The 20,710-nt window shown below is 37.1% G+C and overlaps 1 protein-coding gene across 2 annotated transcripts; it reads left to right on the forward strand.

Moving 5' to 3' along the window:
• The first annotated feature begins 402 nt into the window (after nt 1-402).
• On the forward strand, nt 403-4,313 carry LOC136227639 (uncharacterized). Of its 2 annotated transcripts, none has more exons than XM_066016351.1 (4): nt 403-560; nt 2,938-3,210; nt 3,293-3,769; nt 3,864-4,313. In XM_066016351.1, the coding sequence occupies exons 2-4, from the start codon at nt 2,950-2,952 to the stop codon at nt 4,161-4,163; spliced, it is 1,038 nt and encodes a 345-aa protein (XP_065872423.1). In that variant the 5' UTR covers nt 403-560; nt 2,938-2,949; the 3' UTR covers nt 4,164-4,313. The 2 variants fall into 2 exon arrangements, with proteins under 2 accessions (XP_065872423.1, XP_065872424.1); XM_066016352.1 differs by lacking the exon at nt 403-560 and adding an exon at nt 663-767.
• Nucleotides 4,314-20,710: the final 16,397 nt, after the last annotated feature.

Here is a 20,710-nt window from a genome sequence, read left to right on the forward strand (position 1 = left end):
GAAATATCACTACAATATAGAGTCTATATAGACTAATATTAGGAGAGGCCAAAACTACTTGTACCAATGACTTATAAATTTTAGAAAAATTCTCAGAAGAGTTACCTACTTTTTTTTATAATTTTATGTTTTTAATGTATAAAATGGTTTAATTTGATAGGTGACACACACAAAAAAGAGAATTTTTTTGAAAAAAAATAAAGGTTATTAATAAAAGAGATAAATATTATTTCAGTCCATGTTTTAGAAATTTAATACAAATTAATAGTATGATTTGACTAAATATGCCTATTATTTAAAAATAGAGGGGTTTCATCAAAAATAAAAAATAAAAAAATAGAGGGGTTTTGATTAAATGTGCCTATTATTTGAAAAGGGACGGAGGGTAGTCATTATATAGTGTTGATTGTTGTTGAAAAAGGAAAAAGTAGAAAATATTCCTCAACTACCCCAATGGAGAAATGTCTCCGATTTCACATAGAAAGATGGTATCTGCTTTTTGTTTCCTTCATCTCTCTAACTGAGATTTCAAAAAAGCTGCAAACCTTTCCATCTTCCAGGTTCTCTCTCTCTCTCTATCTACTACTTTAATTTAATTTTGTCTTCTTTTTGGTCCAATTTCGCAGATTCAAAATTTGTAGGAAGCAAAATTGATTGGGTTTGTTTAGAGTGTAGAGAAACAAAATTCATTTAAGCGTGGTGGTGCGCCGCCCACCTCTATCACCGGAGACGTGCGAGCCACCTTCATTTTTATGTTTATGTTTATGGTAAACCTGCTCAACAAGAATAGCGTTATTAACAGTGTTGGATTGGATCTACTCTTTATTTCTTCAATTTTGTCATTCCAGCCCATCAACTTTTAAAATGGGACATAAAAGTTTCTCATCATTGATATTTACTAACATAAACGTTTTTTAACTTTTGACAATTCTAGTAGCAACTAACCCTCTGTTATAGAGTTTTTTTCTTTCTTTTTTTTTTTTTTTTTTGAATCAAGAGTTATTTTCTATTATCAACTCAAAAAAAAGAGTTATTTTCTATTATAGAAAGATATTTTAAATAATTTAATTTTCAAGTTTTTGGTTTTGAGACTGTTTAATTCTTGTTTGGTTAGAAAGTCAAAAATGTCTGTTTAACTGTGATTTTAGAAAATAATAAAACGGCGATTTTATACTTTAATTCCTGAATTTTCTATTTTGAGGTTCCTATAATTTTAAAATTCAAAGTACATAAAGAAAGTGCCAAAATTGAAAGTGACGTGTGTAATTTATTCTAGAATATTATGGTATTAAATAAAAGAAAAGGATATTATAGTAGTATTTTTCTTTGATAGAAGGACTTAACAATCGAGAAAAGCAAAAATTAGAGATAGGGGTTCAGGTCCTTCAGGCCGTTAGAACCATCATGACCACGAGTGGTTTTGGTAGACCTGGCAATTATCGTGTTCGAGTCGTGTTCGTGTCGTGTCATTTCGGGTTCGTGTCAAAAAGAGTAAACCCAAACCCAACCCAAAAACTTTCGTGTCAAAGTCGTGTTAACCTATTCGGGTTAGTGTCGATTTCGTGTCGTGTTTTCGGGTTACATGTAATTTTGTTATGCGTATATATTAATAATAACTCTTAAAAATATAAGAAGATTTGGTACTGTTTTTAAACATTTTATATCATTTTTAGATTAGTATGCTAACAATAATTATCGAAAAGTTCGATAATATCATGTTAGAGGGTTATGTAATGTGTTTATAACAATTTAGAAAATTCAAATTAATATTTGCAATTAATAATTATAATTTTATTATCTTTATTAATAAAGTGACATAAAAAAACATGAGAGAATATAACAATAATTTTCAATATCCGTGTCATTTCGTGTCGTTTTCGGGTTCACATATCAACACTAACCCAACCCAAAAATTAGCGTGTCAGTTTCATGTCAACCCAAAAATGACCCATTACCTATTAAGCTCAACACTAACACTAAAAATCCGTGTCGTGTTCGTGTCGTGTAATCGGGTCGTGTGTCATTTTGCCACCTCTAGGTTTTGGTCTCTCTGTTTCCACAAAATTTAAGGTTTCAATGATTTTGGTCTTTCTGTTTCAAAAAATTTTAGTTCGGATGTTATATTAGTACTCTAAAATTAGTTCATGTCCCGTTAAGTTCTCTCTAAATTCAAAAATTTCAATTCTTTTTGGGCCTATTAGGCCATCTCCTCTCTAAGTCTAAATTTCTAATTTTTGTTGGCATAATTAAATCTAAATTTCTAATTTTTTTCACCTATAAGGTCATTTCTAAATCCGATTTTTTTCTATTAGACACCGATTTAAAAAAAAAAAAATTACACATCACATGTAAAATCGGCTCCCCAATCGAACAATTTTATATATATTATTAAAATAAATAGAAGCAAGTGTATTTATCTTTTACATATATACAGAACGAAGTCTATTTATCTTATTATTAAGAAAAGGAAAATAATGAAATTAAAGTGTTGAGCCAATTATAGTTGTAAGTTTTTATTAAATTATAAGAATATTAGAGGAGTATGAATTAGAAATTGTAATTCATAAATGTATATATAAAAGTATGAAAATAAAATCAATTTACGTGAAGTATAAGTGAAAGATGTGTTAGTTGGAAAGTAGTCCGGAATTATCACTTTATGTCCGGAATTATCACTTTATGTAAATAATTGATGACCCACACCACATTCATGCTTTACAGCTTGTATACCTATGTATCCTATATTAAGAAAGTGAGAGCATATAATTAAGGAGAAACCTTGAATCGAAACAAAATGAGTCTTAAATTACTTTTCAACCCCTAACTCAATATTCATATTAAAATGCAGATATCATATTATTAAGTTTAATTAACTATTGTTGATGATTTCAAAAAAAAAAAAACTATTGTTGATTAAACAAATTAAATGTTTTGCAGAGATAGATATAGATGTTGAGGGAAGTTGTGGTAGTTTTGTTGGTTGGATTAGTAGCATGGGCATATCAGGCCTGTTACCCTCCCCCTCCCAAAATATGCGGAACTCTGGGCGGCCCTGCTATCACTGCTCCCAGAATTAAGCTTAGGGATGGAAGGCATTTGGCCTACTCGGAAACTGGTGTATCTAAACAAACTGCCAAATATAAAATTATATATATTCATGGCTTTTCCTCTTCCAGACATGCTATTTCTACCTTGACTAACAACTCTCAGGTACTTACTTTTAACTTCTTGATTATATTTGCTCACTTCACTTCACTTTAATTCTATTAAGTTCCTCTTTTACAAATTGCAGGGACTGATTGAGGAGTTGGGTTTGTATCTTGTGTCTTTTGATCGGCCTGGTTACGGAGAAAGTGATCCGGATTCCAAACGAACTCCTAAGAGCCTTGCTCTTGATGTAGAGGAGCTTGCTGATCATTTAGGATTAGGATCCAAATTTTATGTGATGGGTTTTTCTATGGGAGGCCAAGCAGTTTGGGGCGTCCTTAACTACATTCCTCATAGGCTAGCAGGAGCTGCGTTGATTGCACCTGTTGTTAACTACTGGTGGCCTGGCTTTCCAGCAAACTTGTCTAAAGAAGCCTACTATATGCAACTTCCGCAGGACCAATGGACACTACGCATTTCACATTATACTCCGTGTCTAACCTACTTATGGAACACACAGAAGTTGTTTCCTGCATCAGCAGTTGCAGCCAGAAAGCCTCAAGTTTACTCTCAACAAGATCTTCACATTCTTTCTTTAGCTGCTGGAACCCAAATAATCAATGTACTACCTTCTTCCTATACCAGAAATTAAGCTACTTTCATTTGTTGTTTAAAGTTTTAGTTGTTGAGTTTTAGTTTTATGCATTGAAATGCAGGCAGAGGCAACCCAACAAGGAGAATTCGAATCGCTGCATCGCGATCTGATGATAGGATTTGGAAGTTGGGAATTCGACCCTATGGATCTTCAAAATCCATTTGGTAATAATAATGAAGGCTCAGTTCATCTTTGGCATGGAGATGAAGACAAGATGGTTCCAGTCACTTTACAACGTTATATTGCACAAAAACTTCCATGGATTCACTACCATGAGCTGCCTGGTGCTGGTCATTTGTTTCCCTATATTCCATTCAGGATTGAAGCTGTTCTCAAGGCTCTTTTGCTTAGGGACAACTAATTTATATCTGCTATAATTATTTATGTTGTACAAATTCCCACGCCACTTTAGTAACCAAACATTTTATTTAAACTACTTGCCGCTGGGTTTGATCCATATGTGAATTTAATGAAATGCTTAGGGTTTTAAGCCCACTTCATGGTGTATAAAGATGAGAGTGCGGATTGGAAATAAAACACTTGTTAAAGTGGTCTATATAGGATGTTGGTGTGCAACAAGGGTGTCTAGTTTTATGAAAAGGTGAGGACTTATATGGAGCTTGGTTCACCTTGACCACTATAGACACTTGCGTCGCTGTTAGGCTGGGTAGGGTGGTGTGGTGTGAACCACTTCTTTTTCTCAACCACGTTTTCCCTCTTGATTTTGCTCATTGAATATTATTCTCGGTTTTTAAAACTTTATCTAACGTTTTAAAGATAAAAAGACACATAATAATTTTATTTTGAATTACTTCTCTCTCGTTCCAACGAAAATTGAGCAATTATGAATAGTGCAATCAGAATTGTATGTACATTGTTCAACTGTACTGTTTTCTCCTAGAGGCTATTGGTTGATAGTCTCTCTGCACAATCTCGAGGCTAATAGTATAAAAATTTTCGAAAAACGATGTTAGAGATGTCGGAAAAATGTATTTTAAAGAAAAGAAATAAAACAATTTTCTCTATCCTTTCTTTCATTTTATTTACCAATTTGACACCTTACTCTTTTTAATTATCATCAAAACTACGTAGTTTTGTTATGTCACACAATAAGCTCATTGTCACAACTTAAACCCTTGTCACGCTGGATCTCACCCCTATATATATATATATATATAGGAGAGGGCTCTTGTGAGAACCCTTTCCTAGGTGAGACCACCCAAAACTACGTAGTTTTGGGTAGAAAAATAAAATAAAAAACGCTGCTGCTTGGGGGAGTCGAACCTGGGTCTCTATGTTTGCACTCCACACAACTTACCACTGAGCCAATTACTTTCCTTGTAATTTATAGGGGTGAGCAAAATAACTGGTAACCGATTACCAAACCGATAACCGAACCGAAATTTTAGTTTGGTTCGGTTATTTTAACATTCTAATTCGGTTCGGTTTTAATTTTAGTTTTATTTGGTAATCGGTTATCGGTTCGGTTATTGAAAAAAAAATATCGGTGTAACCGATAACCGAACCGAACCTCATATATACATATTTAAAATATAATTTTATCTTTATATATATATATAAATAAAAAGTTTAACCCTAAAAAATACACTTTTATCTTTGTATACATATATTTTGGTTTAGTAGCCTTTAATTTATTCAATTGTAACTTTTGTACAAGGATATTATTTGAAAACTAATTAAATAAAAATGTACAAAAATTTAAATATTTTGAGTTTTCGGTTATTCGGTCGGTAACCGAACCGAACCGAAAATTTTCGGTTAAATCAAATTTGGTTACCAAATTTATTTGGTTCGGTTCGGTTATGAAAATAGAACAAATTTCGGTTCGGTTAACCGATAGTTCGATTCGGTTAGTAACCGAACCGAACCGATGCTCACCCCTAGTAATTTATGTCGCGCGCTGATTAATATATCATTACTCTTTTAGCTTCTATTGTTTAATTTTGATGCATGCATTTATTAATATCGATTAAATATGCATAATAATAAATTATTAATAGAAAAAAAAAGAAATGTGCCTAATAATGAATTATTAATAGAAAAAAAATCTAAGAACATGTTCTAATTTCTTATTTATTTAATTCATCTAGCTTCTATTGTTTAATATTTGACGCATTCACTTATTAATATCGATTAAATGTGCATTATAATGAATTATTAATAGAAAAAAAAGAAACGTGCATAATAATGAATTATTAATAGAAAAAAATCCAAGAACATGCTCTAATTTCTTATTTATTTAATTCGTCCATATTTTTTGTAATTTATGTTTTAAAATGTTAAGGACGATGTTCTAAATATTATTACATGTGTTCTTAACTTTATAATTTGTGTTCTAAAAATTAAGTATAATGTCTAAAAAAACAGTAAATATATGGATCATTTTTGCATTTGTTCTATAATATAATTTATAACTAATATTCTAAATAACATAACGTATGTTCTAAAAAACATAACGTATGTTCTAAAGTTTATAGTTTGTGCTCCAAAAATTAAGTATAATGTTCTAAAAAAAATCAGTAGATATCTGGATTGTTTTTTCATTTGTTCCAAAAATATAATTTATAACTCATGTTCGAAAAAACATAACACATGTTCTAAAATACATAATGTATGTTCTAAAAAACATAACGCATGTTCTAAAGTTTGTAGTTTGTGTTTCAAAAATTAAGTATAATGTTCTAAAAAAATCAGTAGATATTTGGATCGTTTTTTCATTTGTTCCAAAAATATAATTTATAAATCATGTTCGAAAAAACATAACACATGTTCTAAAAAACATAATGTATGTTCTAAAAAATATGTCGTACGTTCTAAACTTCATAGTTCGTGTTTTAAAAGTTAAAATATATGTTGTTTCAAAAAAAAAGTTAAATTATATGTTATAACGTATGTTTAAAAAAATATATTTTCTTATATAACATAAATTACAAAATATAAAGAAATTAAATAAATAAGAAATTGTAGCATGTTCTTGAATTTTTTTCTATTAATAATTCATTATTATGCACATTTCTTTTTTTTATAATGTTCTAAAAAAATCAGTAGATATCTGGATCGTTTTTTCATTTGTTCTATAATATAATTTATAATTCATGTTCGAAAAAATATAACACGTGTTCTAAAAAACATAACGTATGTTCTAAAAAATATGTCGTACGTTCTAAACTTCATAGTTCGTGTTTTAAAAGTTAAAATATACGTTATAACGTATGTTTTAAAAAATATATTTTCTTATATAACATAAATTACAAAAATATAAAGGAATTAAAGAAATAAGAAATTAGAGCATATTCTTAGATTTTTTTCTATTAATAATTCATTATTATGCACATTTCTTTTTTTTCTATTAATAATTCATTATTATGCACATTTCTTTTTTTTCTATTAATAATTCATTATTATGCATATTTAATCGATATTAATAAGTGCATGCGTCAAATATTAAACAATGGAAGCTAAAAGGACTGTGGTACATTAAGCAGCGCGCGATATTATAAACAAAAAAAGTAATTGGCTCAGTGGTAAGTAATATGGAGTGTGGATGAAGAGACCCAGGTTTGAATCCCCTAAGTAGTAGTGTTTTTTATTTTATTTTTCTACTCAAAACTACGTAGTTTTGGGTGGTTCTCACCTAGGGAAGGGTTCTCACTTGATCCCTCCCCTATATATATATAAATTTTAAATGGATAAAATTTGTATACTAAGGCTCGGTTAATTGGATGAATTTTAGTAATACTAAATTCAAGTCCATCGGTGAGAGATTTTCGACTAGTACGTGTTTGACATGTAGAAAATCTATTTTAAAAGTCTAAAATAAAATTTCAAATGCAAATTATAATTATATAAAGGATAATAGATATATAAGAGGTAAATAAAATTTAACTTAATTAGGAATTAATCAAATTAGATTTGAATGTTGTGGTAATTGAGATCAACCTTATTGATAGCTATGGTAATTGAGATCAACCTTATTGGTAGATCAGATAGGTGGTGGGTAGACACTGGTGCCTCTCTACATATCTGTTATGATCGAGTTATATTCAAAACGTATATTATTGTCACCAAGGATAAGAAAGTGTTGTTGGGTGATTTCCACACTGTTGGGGATTAATCATCGAAAATCTATAAAGCGTAGCGACATGCTACCGTTGAATTTCCTATAATACAGTTAAGATCGTATCAGACTGCCACAGAGTGAAATTCAAAATAAAATTAAAAACATAGATTAGGAACTTACAGGTGATGTCTCTTCTAGCGACGGCTGCAAGAATCCACAAGTCGGATGAATCTCCTTAATCACGTGCACCAACTGTATAGGAACTGAACCGATGCTAGCCATAATCAATTCAGAATGTCAAGAACGCGAAGAACACAATCCAGGGACTAGGGAGCCGAAATTATATAATTAGAGGCTAGGTTAATTAGCTTCTTTAACCTAATGAATGTAAACCTGCACCAATTAGGTTTAGGTTAAGTGGCTACTATCTAATTAGTCCCTCATTGGTCTCTAACCATAAATATAACCCTACGGATTATATTTAATTCAATTATGTCCAAATAGGTCTAATTCAATTACTCACTTTAAGTGTTTAATATCTAACTAGTATCTCCTTGATCCATAATCATAAATATAACCCTACATATTATATTTAATTCAATTAGGATCAAATAGGCCTAATTAAATTACCCACATATATAATTAAGGCCCATAGAATTAAATTGCATTATGGTTCAATTAATAATTTATCCTATATAATCTAATTAATCAATTGATTAATTAATTACATTTGGAAACTTAATTAATTAACCATAACCAAATTAAATAGGGAAAATTATAAAATTTGATCAAATGGAAGACTCATTTACATATTTAACCCATTTACCCAACCTACTACATATCTAGACTATTTTGTGTGACTTTTCCAAAATACCCCAACCTTTTCATCTTCCCCCTTCCTCTTTCTCTTTCTTGGCGCACGACGATTTCTCTTCCTTAGGAGATTCCTAGACCTTTGATCTTCCTCTTTTCCTTTATAATGCGAAATATGCACCATTTTGTTCATCGCCATGCCTTTCTCTTCTTCCTCTCTTTATTTATTGATTCTTCATCTTCCTGTTGCTAGAAAATTAAGCCATGGTTCTTCATCTTCATGTTTCTGCTCGTCTCTTGATTTATTTCTTCTTGTGCGGATTGAAGAAATTGTTATTCTACGTTATTTTCATCGTTTTTCTGCGCTTATCATATGGTTATTGACGATTTTAATGGTAAAAGGCGGAAAAAATGTAAGTAATCTATTGTTTTCTCTTTATTTTTCCAGAAAATCACTTCACGTAATCTGGTTTTCTGAAGGTCTGTGAGGAGAAAGAGCCAGAAACAGACGATTTTACTTCGTGAAAACGGATTATGCGAAGTCTGCGAAGAGAAAAGTTTATGATTTTTCCCTTTGCAGACTTCGCGTAATCTGTTTTCGCGAAGTACAATCGTCACATTTCTCCTGGCAAGCTTCACGAAATCCTCTTTTCGCGAAGTAAAATCATCATCTTCCTTGCACATTTCTCTTCGCAGACTTCACGAGATCCTCTTTTCGTGAAGCCAAATCGTCCTTTTTCTTCCTAACACGATTAAATTTTTCTAAAGGTGGTTGAATACATAACATCCCTTTCAAGAAGGCAGTGTACTGGGATGCAGAGGATGAATTTTTCTTGGATTCTATTCTGATACAGGGAGAAATTTTCGTCAAGATTCACTACATTGACTTTGAAATGATTTGAATGTTGTTATTGTGGCAATCTTGTTGTAAATTTTGATACTGTTATGATTTTAATGTTGTTATTGTGACAATCTTGTTGTAAATTTTGATAATGTTATGATTTTAATGTTAGAATCCCTTATTGTTATACATTTTTTTGTTACCACTTCGCAGATTTCGCAATATGCAAAGTCTGCGACGATAAAAATGCTTAAAAACACGTCTTTATATTCGCAGACTTCGCATATTGTGAAATCTGCTTATTAAAATCATCTACTGAACCAAACATTATCTTCGCAGATTGCGAATTCTGCGAAGTCAGACGGGAGGGAGAAAGACGAAAGGTTAAAAAATTTCTAAGTGTTATATATATATATTAAGGGTATTTTAGGAAAATCACACAAAAATAGTCTAGATATGTAGTAGGTTGAGTAAATGGATCTCCCATTTGACCCAATTTTGTAATTTCCCAATTAAATATCAAATTGATTAACTTGTTAAATAACAAATAATCAATTTATCCATTTGTTAACATATTCCATTCTGATTAAATACATAACATGTATTTAAGATTATTCATTTATTCAATTCCATGAGTTGTGTGTGCACGATCCTAAGGGTCTGTCCTCAACCAGACATGGGCCTAAAGCCCAATGACCATAAGTGGGTAGCAAACCATTAAGGCCCTTGGCCGATACGAATTATTTCAGCCCTCGCTAGAAGACAGATGAAACCCAGTATATGATCTCTCAATATCTCTTACCATTTGCATATCCATATTATAAACTAGAGACATGGTGGCTATCATTCTCTATGCGGTTTATTATATTTCTTGATCTAAAGTGAATTGATGAATCAGATAAGTAAACTACTTATCAGGGTATGGCCATACACTTTCTCAATTCTAGTTATCAAGTGGCCGGTGATATCGACTCACCGTTTGGTGAGTGGTAATCCCTTCACTTCATCTATCCGTAATAACGTGTTCAACGATCCACCCAATATACCCATATTTGGCATCCTGTTAGGTGTATATCAAAGTGAACGGCATCCCACGTCATTTATTATAATGAAATAGGTCTAGAGATAATAGAGTTCTACACTTTGAAAGATCAATGACATGTCCACCATGAATCTTTCTAGAGCAATCGGTCTAGTCCCACATTGAGCTACATCAATGCATACATGTATCCATATCCGAATATACAAGTGTGTGCTTCCTACACAACTACACAGATACTGGATGCATAGAAATTTAGTTATATTCGTTCCCACGAATAGAACAGGTCTCAGACGTTTTATGATTATCAATCAATGGATACTCCATACATGTTTCATAGCACACGATATAAATATTATGAATTATTGTCTTTATTCATATAACACATATACAATGTATTTAAACAATATACAAAATGTCTAATACATATTCCAGAACCAATGCCTACGAATTAGGGCATACCAACACACACCACTATGATCTAGTGTTCGTAAAAAGCTTTACACTAGGTCATAATGTGTGCATGCAGGTTTAAAGTCAAAGCAATTATATTTCTTTAGAATCTTCTCAATGTAGTGAGATTGATCTAAAGAAATTCCATTTTCAAACCTAGTTATCTTGATGCCAAGTATAACATTTGTGTCTCTTGGATCTTTCATGTCAAATTTTTCACATAGGATAGATTTCAAAGTATTCACGACGTTGAATATTAGATCCAAAAATCAGCAAGTCATCAACATATAAACATATAATAGTGCAAACGCCATTTTCATTTTTATAATAGATGCATTTATCACTTTTATTCAACTTGAAACAATTTGAAATAATCAGATTATCAAAATTTTCATGACATTGCTTAGGTGCTTGTCTTAAACCATACAAGGACTTATCTAATTTACACACTTGATGGGTTTGATCGAAAATTACAAAGCCCTCAGGTTGATCCATATAGACATCTTCCTCTAATTCACCATTCAAAAAGGTAGTTTTGACATCCATTTAGTGCACACCATGATTGTGTAAAGAAGCAATAGCAATCAAAACACGAATATATGTAATTCTAGTGACAGGTGAATATGTGTGAAAGAAATCTACATTCTTTCTTTGTATAAAGCCTTTAGCTACAAGGTGTGCTTTATACTTATCAACTGAACCATTAGGTTTTAGGTTTTTTTAGAACCCATTTGCAACCTGGTGGCAAGTCTACTAAGTGTCAAGTTCTGTTTGACTCTAGAGAGTCCATTTCATCATTAATGGCTTTTTGCCATAAATTAACATCTAAAGAGGTTAGGGCTTCTTGGAGGGTAAGTGGATCCTCCTTTATTATGAATGCATAAAATTCAGGCCCAAAGTCTTTAGAGACTCTAGGTCTTTTACTTATTCTACGTTTAGATTCCCCACTCTTATTATGCACTATAGGCCTAACAGCAAACATGTTACTAGATGAAGCACCTCCATTATTTCTCAATTTAAAGGAAATATATCTTTGTAAAAATCAACATCATTTGATTCTAAAATAACATGTGCATTCAAATCATAGAACTTATATATTTTACTATTCACATCATACCCAATAAACACACATTCATAAGCCCTATTAGTAAGTTTAACTCTCTTAAGGTTAGGAATTCTAACATAAGCCAAACATCCCTAAGTTTTAAAGTAGGATAAGTTTGGTGGTCTATTTTTGAAAATCTCATAAGGAGAAACTTTGCCTTTTGACTTAGGAACTCTATTAAGCACATAGCAAACAATCAACAAAATTTCTCCCCACCAATGGGAAGCAGCACCTGAACTAAGCATAATAACAATCATAGACTTTGTCAGTGTCATATTCTTGCTTTTAGTCTTTCCATTCATTTCAGGTGAATATGGTGCAATGGTTTCATATATGACTCTATGTGAGTTATAAAAATCAATAAACATGCTAGAATCATATTATATGCCTCTATCACTATGAAGCCTCTTACCTTTTCCTATTGCATTGATTTTCTATTTCAATAACAAATAATTTAAACATGGCAAGAGCATCACTTTTATTTTTCATCAGATACACATAGGTTTGAGTTGGAGTTTAATTTGATGCCTATGGATGATATGATGAAGAATTTTTCTTTTTTGTTAAATGTAATAAGGACATGGTAGCTTATATCAAAGAACTTTACACCGATATCAAATAAACAATAAGGATTGGTTTTTCCAGACAATTTGTTCTATTACAATATATTTTGCTCTATTTTTTACTCATTTTTCCATTTATATATACAAATCCTTTCAATTGAATAACCATAAAAGCACACTTATATAAAAGTTTATAATGACTGATGTCGACCAAAATGCACAATCATGCAATACAGGATGTAGTATGACAATAGAACGATTTTGCAACAATGATACTACAACAAAAGTAAAGTTTAAAGGAAACTATCAATTTTGGGTTTATTAATACAGAGATGTGAACTCCATTACCATGGAAAAATACTTCATTTGATATGCATCCTGATAACATAGAGATATTATCCTAAGGACTAAAAGGGATATTCACCTCAAGAACGCCGCGCATTGATCCCCGAAGGGGAGCCGGCAGGCGGATCTCCATGGATCTACTCGGAGAGATCCGCTGGCGGACCTATGAGGCGAATCTCTTCATTGACCTGATTCGCCACTGTAACGGCTGGTCGCCGACTCGGCCATAAAGATCATTAATAAGTTATCAATTAGCTAACCGCCAGGTTAAAGATAACTTGTAACCGCCATTAATGAAGCATTAATGGAGGCTTTCTAGTTGCCTGAAGGTTACGACTTCCTAGCTATATATAGCCTGATTCCCTAGGCTATCGAGGTACACATTCTCACAACCTTTGTCAATTCAGTTTGTTTCCTTGATTCACTTTACTGACTTTGGCATCGGAGCTTCCCCCCGTCGAACCCAACGACGCCCCCACAGGGACGGATGTTGATCAGAATTTCACTACTTGTTATCAATTGGTGCGGTGAACGTGGAATCCTTAATCAAACAAAGGGTTTTTCGTTCACATTAAGAAACTATGACAACTGGAGATCAGAATCCCTCTTCAGGGATTGAAACACCATTAGTTACACCATCTAGTGCTGGTCGCGCAGATTCAACTACTCCTGCAACGCACGTCGAAAGTAGTATGAACCCTGATGCTTTCATCAACATGTGTGCACAAGCAATCGGAGAGCGGTTTGGACCCGAGACGGGGAATCACCTGCGGTCGTTCATGACCCTCCCTCCACATTGGAGCATGGCGTCCACATCGACTATATCATCCTGGCCCTTGTTAAACTTTGGACCGGGTGCCCAGAGTTCCTCCTTTCTCCAAGCTCACAGCACGGATTCCATGGTAACTACTACGGCGGCAGCTGGAGACCGACAAATCAATAGAGAGTTATTCCCTGGTGGCGCAGAAGGAAGTCAAAGGAATGATTCAACCCTTCCGGGCAGATCTACGGGTCCTGGATTAAATCTAGGCGGATTCGATATCCCAAGGCACCCACGGACGAATCTCTCCCTTGGCGCATCCGAGGGGCGAACGCACAAAAAGCGTAGAAGGGAGAAAAGTAGGCGGTCCAAATCACCCTCGCCTCGACGACCAAGATCCTCACGTCGGGGCAGATCGCCCCCATCTACTGGTCGTAGACGGAGTAAAAGGCCAGCAGAGACGCCCCATTCGAGCGGACCACCACCCCTGCCACCCTCAGAAACTGTTGGACACATCCCGTCGGGAAGCCATGGAGGAGGTAGTGGGCAAGCTCCCCCGGGAGGGGGAGGCGGAGGAGGTAGTAGCGGAGGAGGAGGCGGACGCGAAAGTGGAGGAAGGCGTTCGCCATCAGATCCATCATCTGGGTCAAGTTCTTCTTCTTCTCCAAGCACATCTCCACGAAGGGGTCGCCCAAGGGCGGATCCGGAGAATTTCGATGATAGAGTCAGAGCTCTGGTGCTCCGTATGAATGAGGAAAATGCCAGGCATAATCCGTTCGCCAATAGAGATTCGCCTTTCGCAGCTTGAATTGAGGCAGAGGAAACTGATAGAGCTTTTAAAATACCTAATCTCGCTATCTATACAGGTGTTGACAATCCGGAAGCTCACGTCAGAAAATACCGGATCCTGCTCAAACTCAACCGTGCCACCGAGCCTGTGCTCTGCAAAATGTTTATCACCACACTAGGAGGTCCAGCCTACGGGTGGTTTTAGTCTTTACCTCCGGGCTCAATAAACAGTTTTGATCAATTGAGCAGGGAATTTTGTGCTAAATTCGCCGGTTGTATTCCTTCAGTGGTTAAGTCCGGAAAGCTTTTTGAGTTAAAGCAGAAGGCGAATGAATCCCTTCGGGAGTACGTAGACACTTTTAACCAATTGTGCATACAAATCGTTGATGTGGATATCTCCGTAGCAGTGGAATGTTTTGTGAGAAACACCACTTGTAAAAGCTTGCAAGAAGATCTAATTCGAAAGAAACCCACCAGCATGGCAGAATTGATGGAACGTTGTAAAGACTTTATCGAGGTGGATGACATTCGCCGAGGATCACTGTCATCGCCCAAAAGGGACAAGGGCGAATCTCGCCATCAAGATAGAGACAAAGACAAACATCAGGATTCTTCCTCTAGAAAGCAGGCAAAGGGGTTCTAAGAACAAATCAACGTTTGTCACCTCTTTCACACCTCTCAACCCTTCTAAAAGTGAAGTCCTTATGTGGATCAAGAACAGTCAACACAAACGGAGCATTTCATACCCCGAACCAAAAGGGGGGAGTACACCAATACTGGTAAAAATCCTAAAAATTATTGTAAATATCACAGGAAAAATGGCTATGACACTGATGCATGTTGGGAGTTAGCTCGGGAAATTGAGCGTCTCATTGAGAGAGGCAAGTTGGATCGGTTCATCCAAGGTGATGGCAAGAAAGGAGATGGCGATAAATCCAAAGAGGACCCAAAGAAGAAGGGAAAGGGTACCATTAACATCATAGCAGGCGGACCTGGATACCAACCAATGCTAAAAAAGGCAAAGACCATCGCTCTTGATAGAACATCGTTAAATCGCCCCTTTGCCGATGTAGGTCCTGAAATCTCTCCCCATGCGGACGCATTGGTCGTCACTATGATGGTGGAAGGCTGGGAGATGAAAAGAGTGATGGTTGATACTGGGAGTTCGTGCAATATCATCACTAGAGGAGCTTTCGCCAAACTCATGATTGATCCAGTCCAGGTAGAGCCAACTGTGGTCGATATCCTAGGGGTGACGGGACACACTATCCAAACAAAAGGCCAAGTCACTCTGGATTGCGAGCTTACAGACGATGATCAGGTCTGGAAAGGTGATCTGGAATTTTCTGTCTTGGATGGTCAGTTAGCTTACAATATCATCCTTGGACGGCCCTTTATCTCCGAAGTTGCAGCCTTTATCTCCATACGCCACTTAACGCTTTACATCCCCACGGCCAAGGGAGGTGTAATGATCAGAGGTAGCCAAAAGGTGGCCCAGGAGACATATTCGGCATCACTAATGATTCGCCCCCAATCTAAGGAAGAGGATAAGGAAGAGCTCGTCACAATGGCCTTGGGTGAGACAGAAATGTACCTTATGGCGGATGAAAAGCAGGTGCGAATGGCTAAAGGGCTCAAGGGCGAAATTAAAAATGCAATCACTCAGGTACTCCGTGAGGCGGAGGATGTCTTCGCATGGAAGGATGAGATTCTCCCCGGAATCAGTCCAGACGTGATCACTCACAAGCTCAACATTGATAAAGATGCAGTTCCTGTGGCTCAGAAGCGGAGAAACCATGGCCCCGAAAGACAGAAGGTGATAGAAGAAGAGATCACCAAGCTCCAGCGGGCGGACGCCATTGAAGAGGTGTTTTATACTCAGTGGCCGGCGAACGTCGTTCTAGTAAAGAAGGCGGGCGGATTTTACCGCATGTGTATTGACTTTACGGATCTCAACAAAGCTTGTCCCAAAGACAACTATCCTCTGCCATGTATTGACATGCTTGTGGACGGAACCGTCGGTCACGCCATGTACTCCTTTACAGATGTGAAGTCAAGTTACCATCAAATCCCCATGGAGCCCTCAGATAGAATCAAGACCTCGTTCGTAACACACCAAGCCACTTATTGCTTCAAAGTTATGCCCTTTGGGCTCAAAAACGCAGGTGCAACTTATCAGAGGATGATGAACAAGATATTCGCAGATAGTAAAGGGGATAACTATTCTGTCTATGTAGATGACATGATCATCAAAAGCACGACTATAGAAAGGCATGCAGATGATATAAAGGAGGTACTGGACGTACTTCGATGCCACAACATTAAGCTGAACCCAGAGAAATGTACTTTTGGGGCGACGTATGGAAAATTCTTAGGGTTCATGATCAGCGAAAAAGGAGTTAGCCCAAATCCTGACAAGGTTAAGGCTGTCCTAGAAATGCAAGCACCATGGAACATCAGAGAAGTACAACGCCTTAATGGGCGGATCATAGCCTTGGGCAGGTTTATCTCTTGTTCAGCTCATAGATGTCAGCCCTTTTACGAGGTCATCAAGAAGCAAAAGGCGTTCGAGTGGAATGAGGATTGTGTAAAGGCCTTCGAAGGAATCAAGCGGTTCCTCATGGAGCCGCCCATGATGAGTCGGCCAATGAAAGGTGAGGACCTTTACATGTATGTATCGGTTACGGATAAAGCTGTGTGCACGGTCATGATACGAGAGGAGGATGGCCAGCAGTTTCCGATTTATTATGTGAGAAAGGTTCTGAAAGACGCCGAAACCAGATATTCTAAGCTTGATAAAATGGCGCTGGCTGTTGTCACCACGGCAATCCGCCGTAGGCCATATTTCCAGGCGCATACTGTGGTGGTTCAAATGAATATACCGATGAGAAAGGTGTTGCAGAAGCCAGACACTTCTGGAAGGTTGATGGAATGGGCAATCCGCCTTGGCGAATTCGATGTGAGATATGAAAGCAGGTCAGCTTTAAAGAGTCAGGTCCTGGCAGACTTTGTGAATGAATTCACTGATGAAGGGATAGATCATCCCAAGCCTCCAGTAGAGGAGTGGACAATGTACACCGATGGCGCCTCCTCAGCGGATGGAGCTGGCGTAGGCGTTGTGATCAAAGGTCCCCAATACATAAAGTTACGGTACGCAGCAAAATTAAATTTCCATGCAACTAATAATGCTGCTGAATATGAAGCTCTGATATTGGGATTACGCCTACTCAAAGAAATCACTCCTGAGCGGATTGTGATCTATAGTGACTCTAAGCTAATGGTCAACCAAGTAATCAAGAATTACGAAGTGAAAGATGATGTTTTGGCCAAATACGTAGCAGAAGTCAAAAAATTGCTAGATCACCTTGAGGCTAAGGAAACCAAATGGGAACCGATTCACGTACCAAGGGAGTCCAACACAGAGGTGGATCATTTGGCCAAAATGGCCTCTTGTGAGGAGAACTGGACAGATCTAGATTGTCCCTTCGAAGTTAAGATAGCTCCAGCCTTCGCTTCAGAGGAAGTATCCCTACTCACAACGGTAGAGGATGATTGGAGATCGGTCATTCGCCAATATCTGCTATGTGGAACTTTACATGAGGATAAGGAAGAGGCACAGCGGATAGTTAGAAGAGCAGCTTATTTCTCCATAATCAATGACGACCTCTACAGAAAATCTTTTAGCCATCCTTGGTTGAAGTGCATTCTGCCGGAAGAGGGACAACAAATCCTCAAGGAGCTACACGAGGGATCATGTGGGGCTCATGAAGCATCTGCCACTATCTTGAAGAAATCCAGGTTAGCGGGTTTCTACTGGCCCACGGCCGAATTGGATGCCTAAAAACTGGTAGAATCTTGTCATAGTTGCCAGATTCATGCGAATGAATCACATACTGCCAAACATCTCCAGAGGCCCATCATAGAAGGACGACCATTCGCCCTCTGGGGAATAGACATTGTTGGCTCATTTCCTCCAACTCGCCGACAGAGGAGGTACGTGGTAGTGGCAGTGGATCATTTCACTAAGTGGGTAGAAGCCGAAGCTGTCTCCTCCATCACTGCAGAACAAATGGTGGAATTCGTCAAAGACAACATCGTGGGAAGATACGGTGTTCCGCATATCATCATCACCGATAATGGAACACAATTCAACTGTAGCGAATTCAAAACTTTCTGTGAAGGGTTGGGCATCCTGAACAAATTTGCCTCTGTTTATTATCCCCAATCCAACGGGATGACCGAAGTCACGAATCGGACGGTCGTAAAAGGGATAAAGAAGAGATTGGGAGAGCATGATAAAAAGTGGGCGGATCAGCCGACAAGTGTTTTATGGGCTTATCGCACCACTCCTAGGACGGCCACAGGAGAAACACCATTCGCCCTATCTCATGGTGTAGAGGCTGTGATCCCGGTTGAAATACAGGTCCCAAGTGATAGAGTGGCCTTTTATTACGAAGAGGACAACTCCAAAAGGCTAAGGGAAAGTCTGGATCAAGTAGGCGATCGAAGAGACCAAGCCTATGTACGCATGGCGGCGTATAAACAACGGATCGTCGCTTACCATGATAAAAATGCCAAGCTTGTGGATCTGAATGTGGGTGACCTTGTGCTCCGAAAGGCCGACAAAATCCAGTCTCGAGAAGGCAAGGGCAAGTTAGGGCTCAACTGGACGGGTCCATATCAGATAGTGGAGAAGATTGGATTCGCCACATTTAAAATTCAGGACATGGAGGGCAACACATTGCCGCGCACATGGAACCTCCAAAATCTCCGCAAATATTTTGTCAGAAAATGAAGTGTACACACGGTCTTGAGTACTCTTTTTCCTTTAGTAAGCTTTTTCCCACGTGGTTTTTCTTACTAAAGGTTTTAACGAGGCTCACTTATAAGACCTGCTTACTGTAATAAAGCATTTCTCCCATTAATAAACATCATTTGTTCTATTATCTGTGTTCTTTTTAAAGTTTATTGCAGCAATATCAATATTCCAGTCTTAAAAAGAAGGGGGGCATCCGACGCTCTCCACATTAACAAAGTATCGCTATCTCATAGCTACGTTTTCTCCTGAGACATAAGAGAATCTATCTTATGGGCGGATCCATCTCTGAGAGGATCCCAATCTCCGATAGAGTTAAAACGATCCTTGGACACAAGGTCTTTACACTCTCTTACATATCCTTCCCAAAAAAGGATTCACAAGTCCTACGGGCGGATCACTTCACCTCAAAGACAGGTAGCAAATTGATCCCCTAGGCAGCTTTACTTCCTTCAATGGAATAGAACAACTTCTAACCTTCACAAAGGTCCATGCAATGGAGTATGGCTGGCCACCTACTCCAAAATAAATCCTAGATGCCTATACATTTTACTTACGCAAATGTAATAGTAAAATAAATAGCTGCCATAAAGGATTAAAACAAACTGTACTTAACAATTTTTTACAAATCACAAGTAAGCAACTAATTAACAATGGGAGCATCCTCCTTTGCACTGTCATCGCTTACGGCGCTTGCCTGGAAAGCCTCCTTCTCCGCAGCCTCAGATACGCCAACCAAAGGTACCTCCTTTTCCACGGAAGATGTGGGACTAAGAGGAAGAGCGTTATCAGTGATCGGTTCTTCACCCGCCTTGGGGGGCACTTCCTCAAGCTCCACTAGAGGGACAGTAGTGGAGGGTTTGCTTTCTTCCATGGGTCCCTTCATCCATCTCCGAACATATTCGCGGATGTATTCCTTGGCGTCTGCCATCTTGTCATATTTGGCTACGTCTTCTGGTTCGGGGACGACGAACTGCGGATCTGTGAAATCAATCTCGGGATGCGCTAGGGAAAAGTACGCCATGAGCAGTTCGCCATAATAGAAGGCTTGCTCACCCGCCATATATTCAGCTTCTCCTAGGGCGTCCTCATGATTCTTGGCGTCTGTCACAATCTTTTCCTTCAGCTTCTCAATCTTCGCATCTCTGAGGACTAAGGCGGCTGTGGCAGAGGCAAGGTTCGCATTAACGGAAGCAATGTGCGCATTGGCATCCGCTACATCTTTTTCCAGTTTTTCAATGGTTGCCTTATCCGCCACACTTTGAAGGAGCTCGACCTCCATAGCACGTATGTGAGTATACAT

Source organism: Euphorbia lathyris, chromosome 4 (genome assembly GCF_963576675.1).
Source record: "Euphorbia lathyris chromosome 4, ddEupLath1.1, whole genome shotgun sequence".
NCBI lineage: Eukaryota > Viridiplantae > Streptophyta > Magnoliopsida > Malpighiales > Euphorbiaceae > Euphorbia > Euphorbia lathyris.

What these genes read in the sequence shown, in the direction of transcription:
- LOC136227639 (XM_066016351.1), top strand. Translation starts at nt 2,950, where the DNA reads ATGTTGAGGGAAGTTGTGGTAGTTTTGTTGGTTGGATTAGTAGCATGG. An exon ending in CCTTGACTAACAACTCTCAG is followed by an intron (nt 3,211 to 3,292) that starts GTACTTACTTTT and finishes TACAAATTGCAG; the next exon opens with GGACTGATTGAGGAGTTGGG. An exon ending in CTGGAACCCAAATAATCAAT is followed by an intron (nt 3,770 to 3,863) that starts GTACTACCTTCT and finishes ATTGAAATGCAG; the next exon opens with GCAGAGGCAACCCAACAAGG.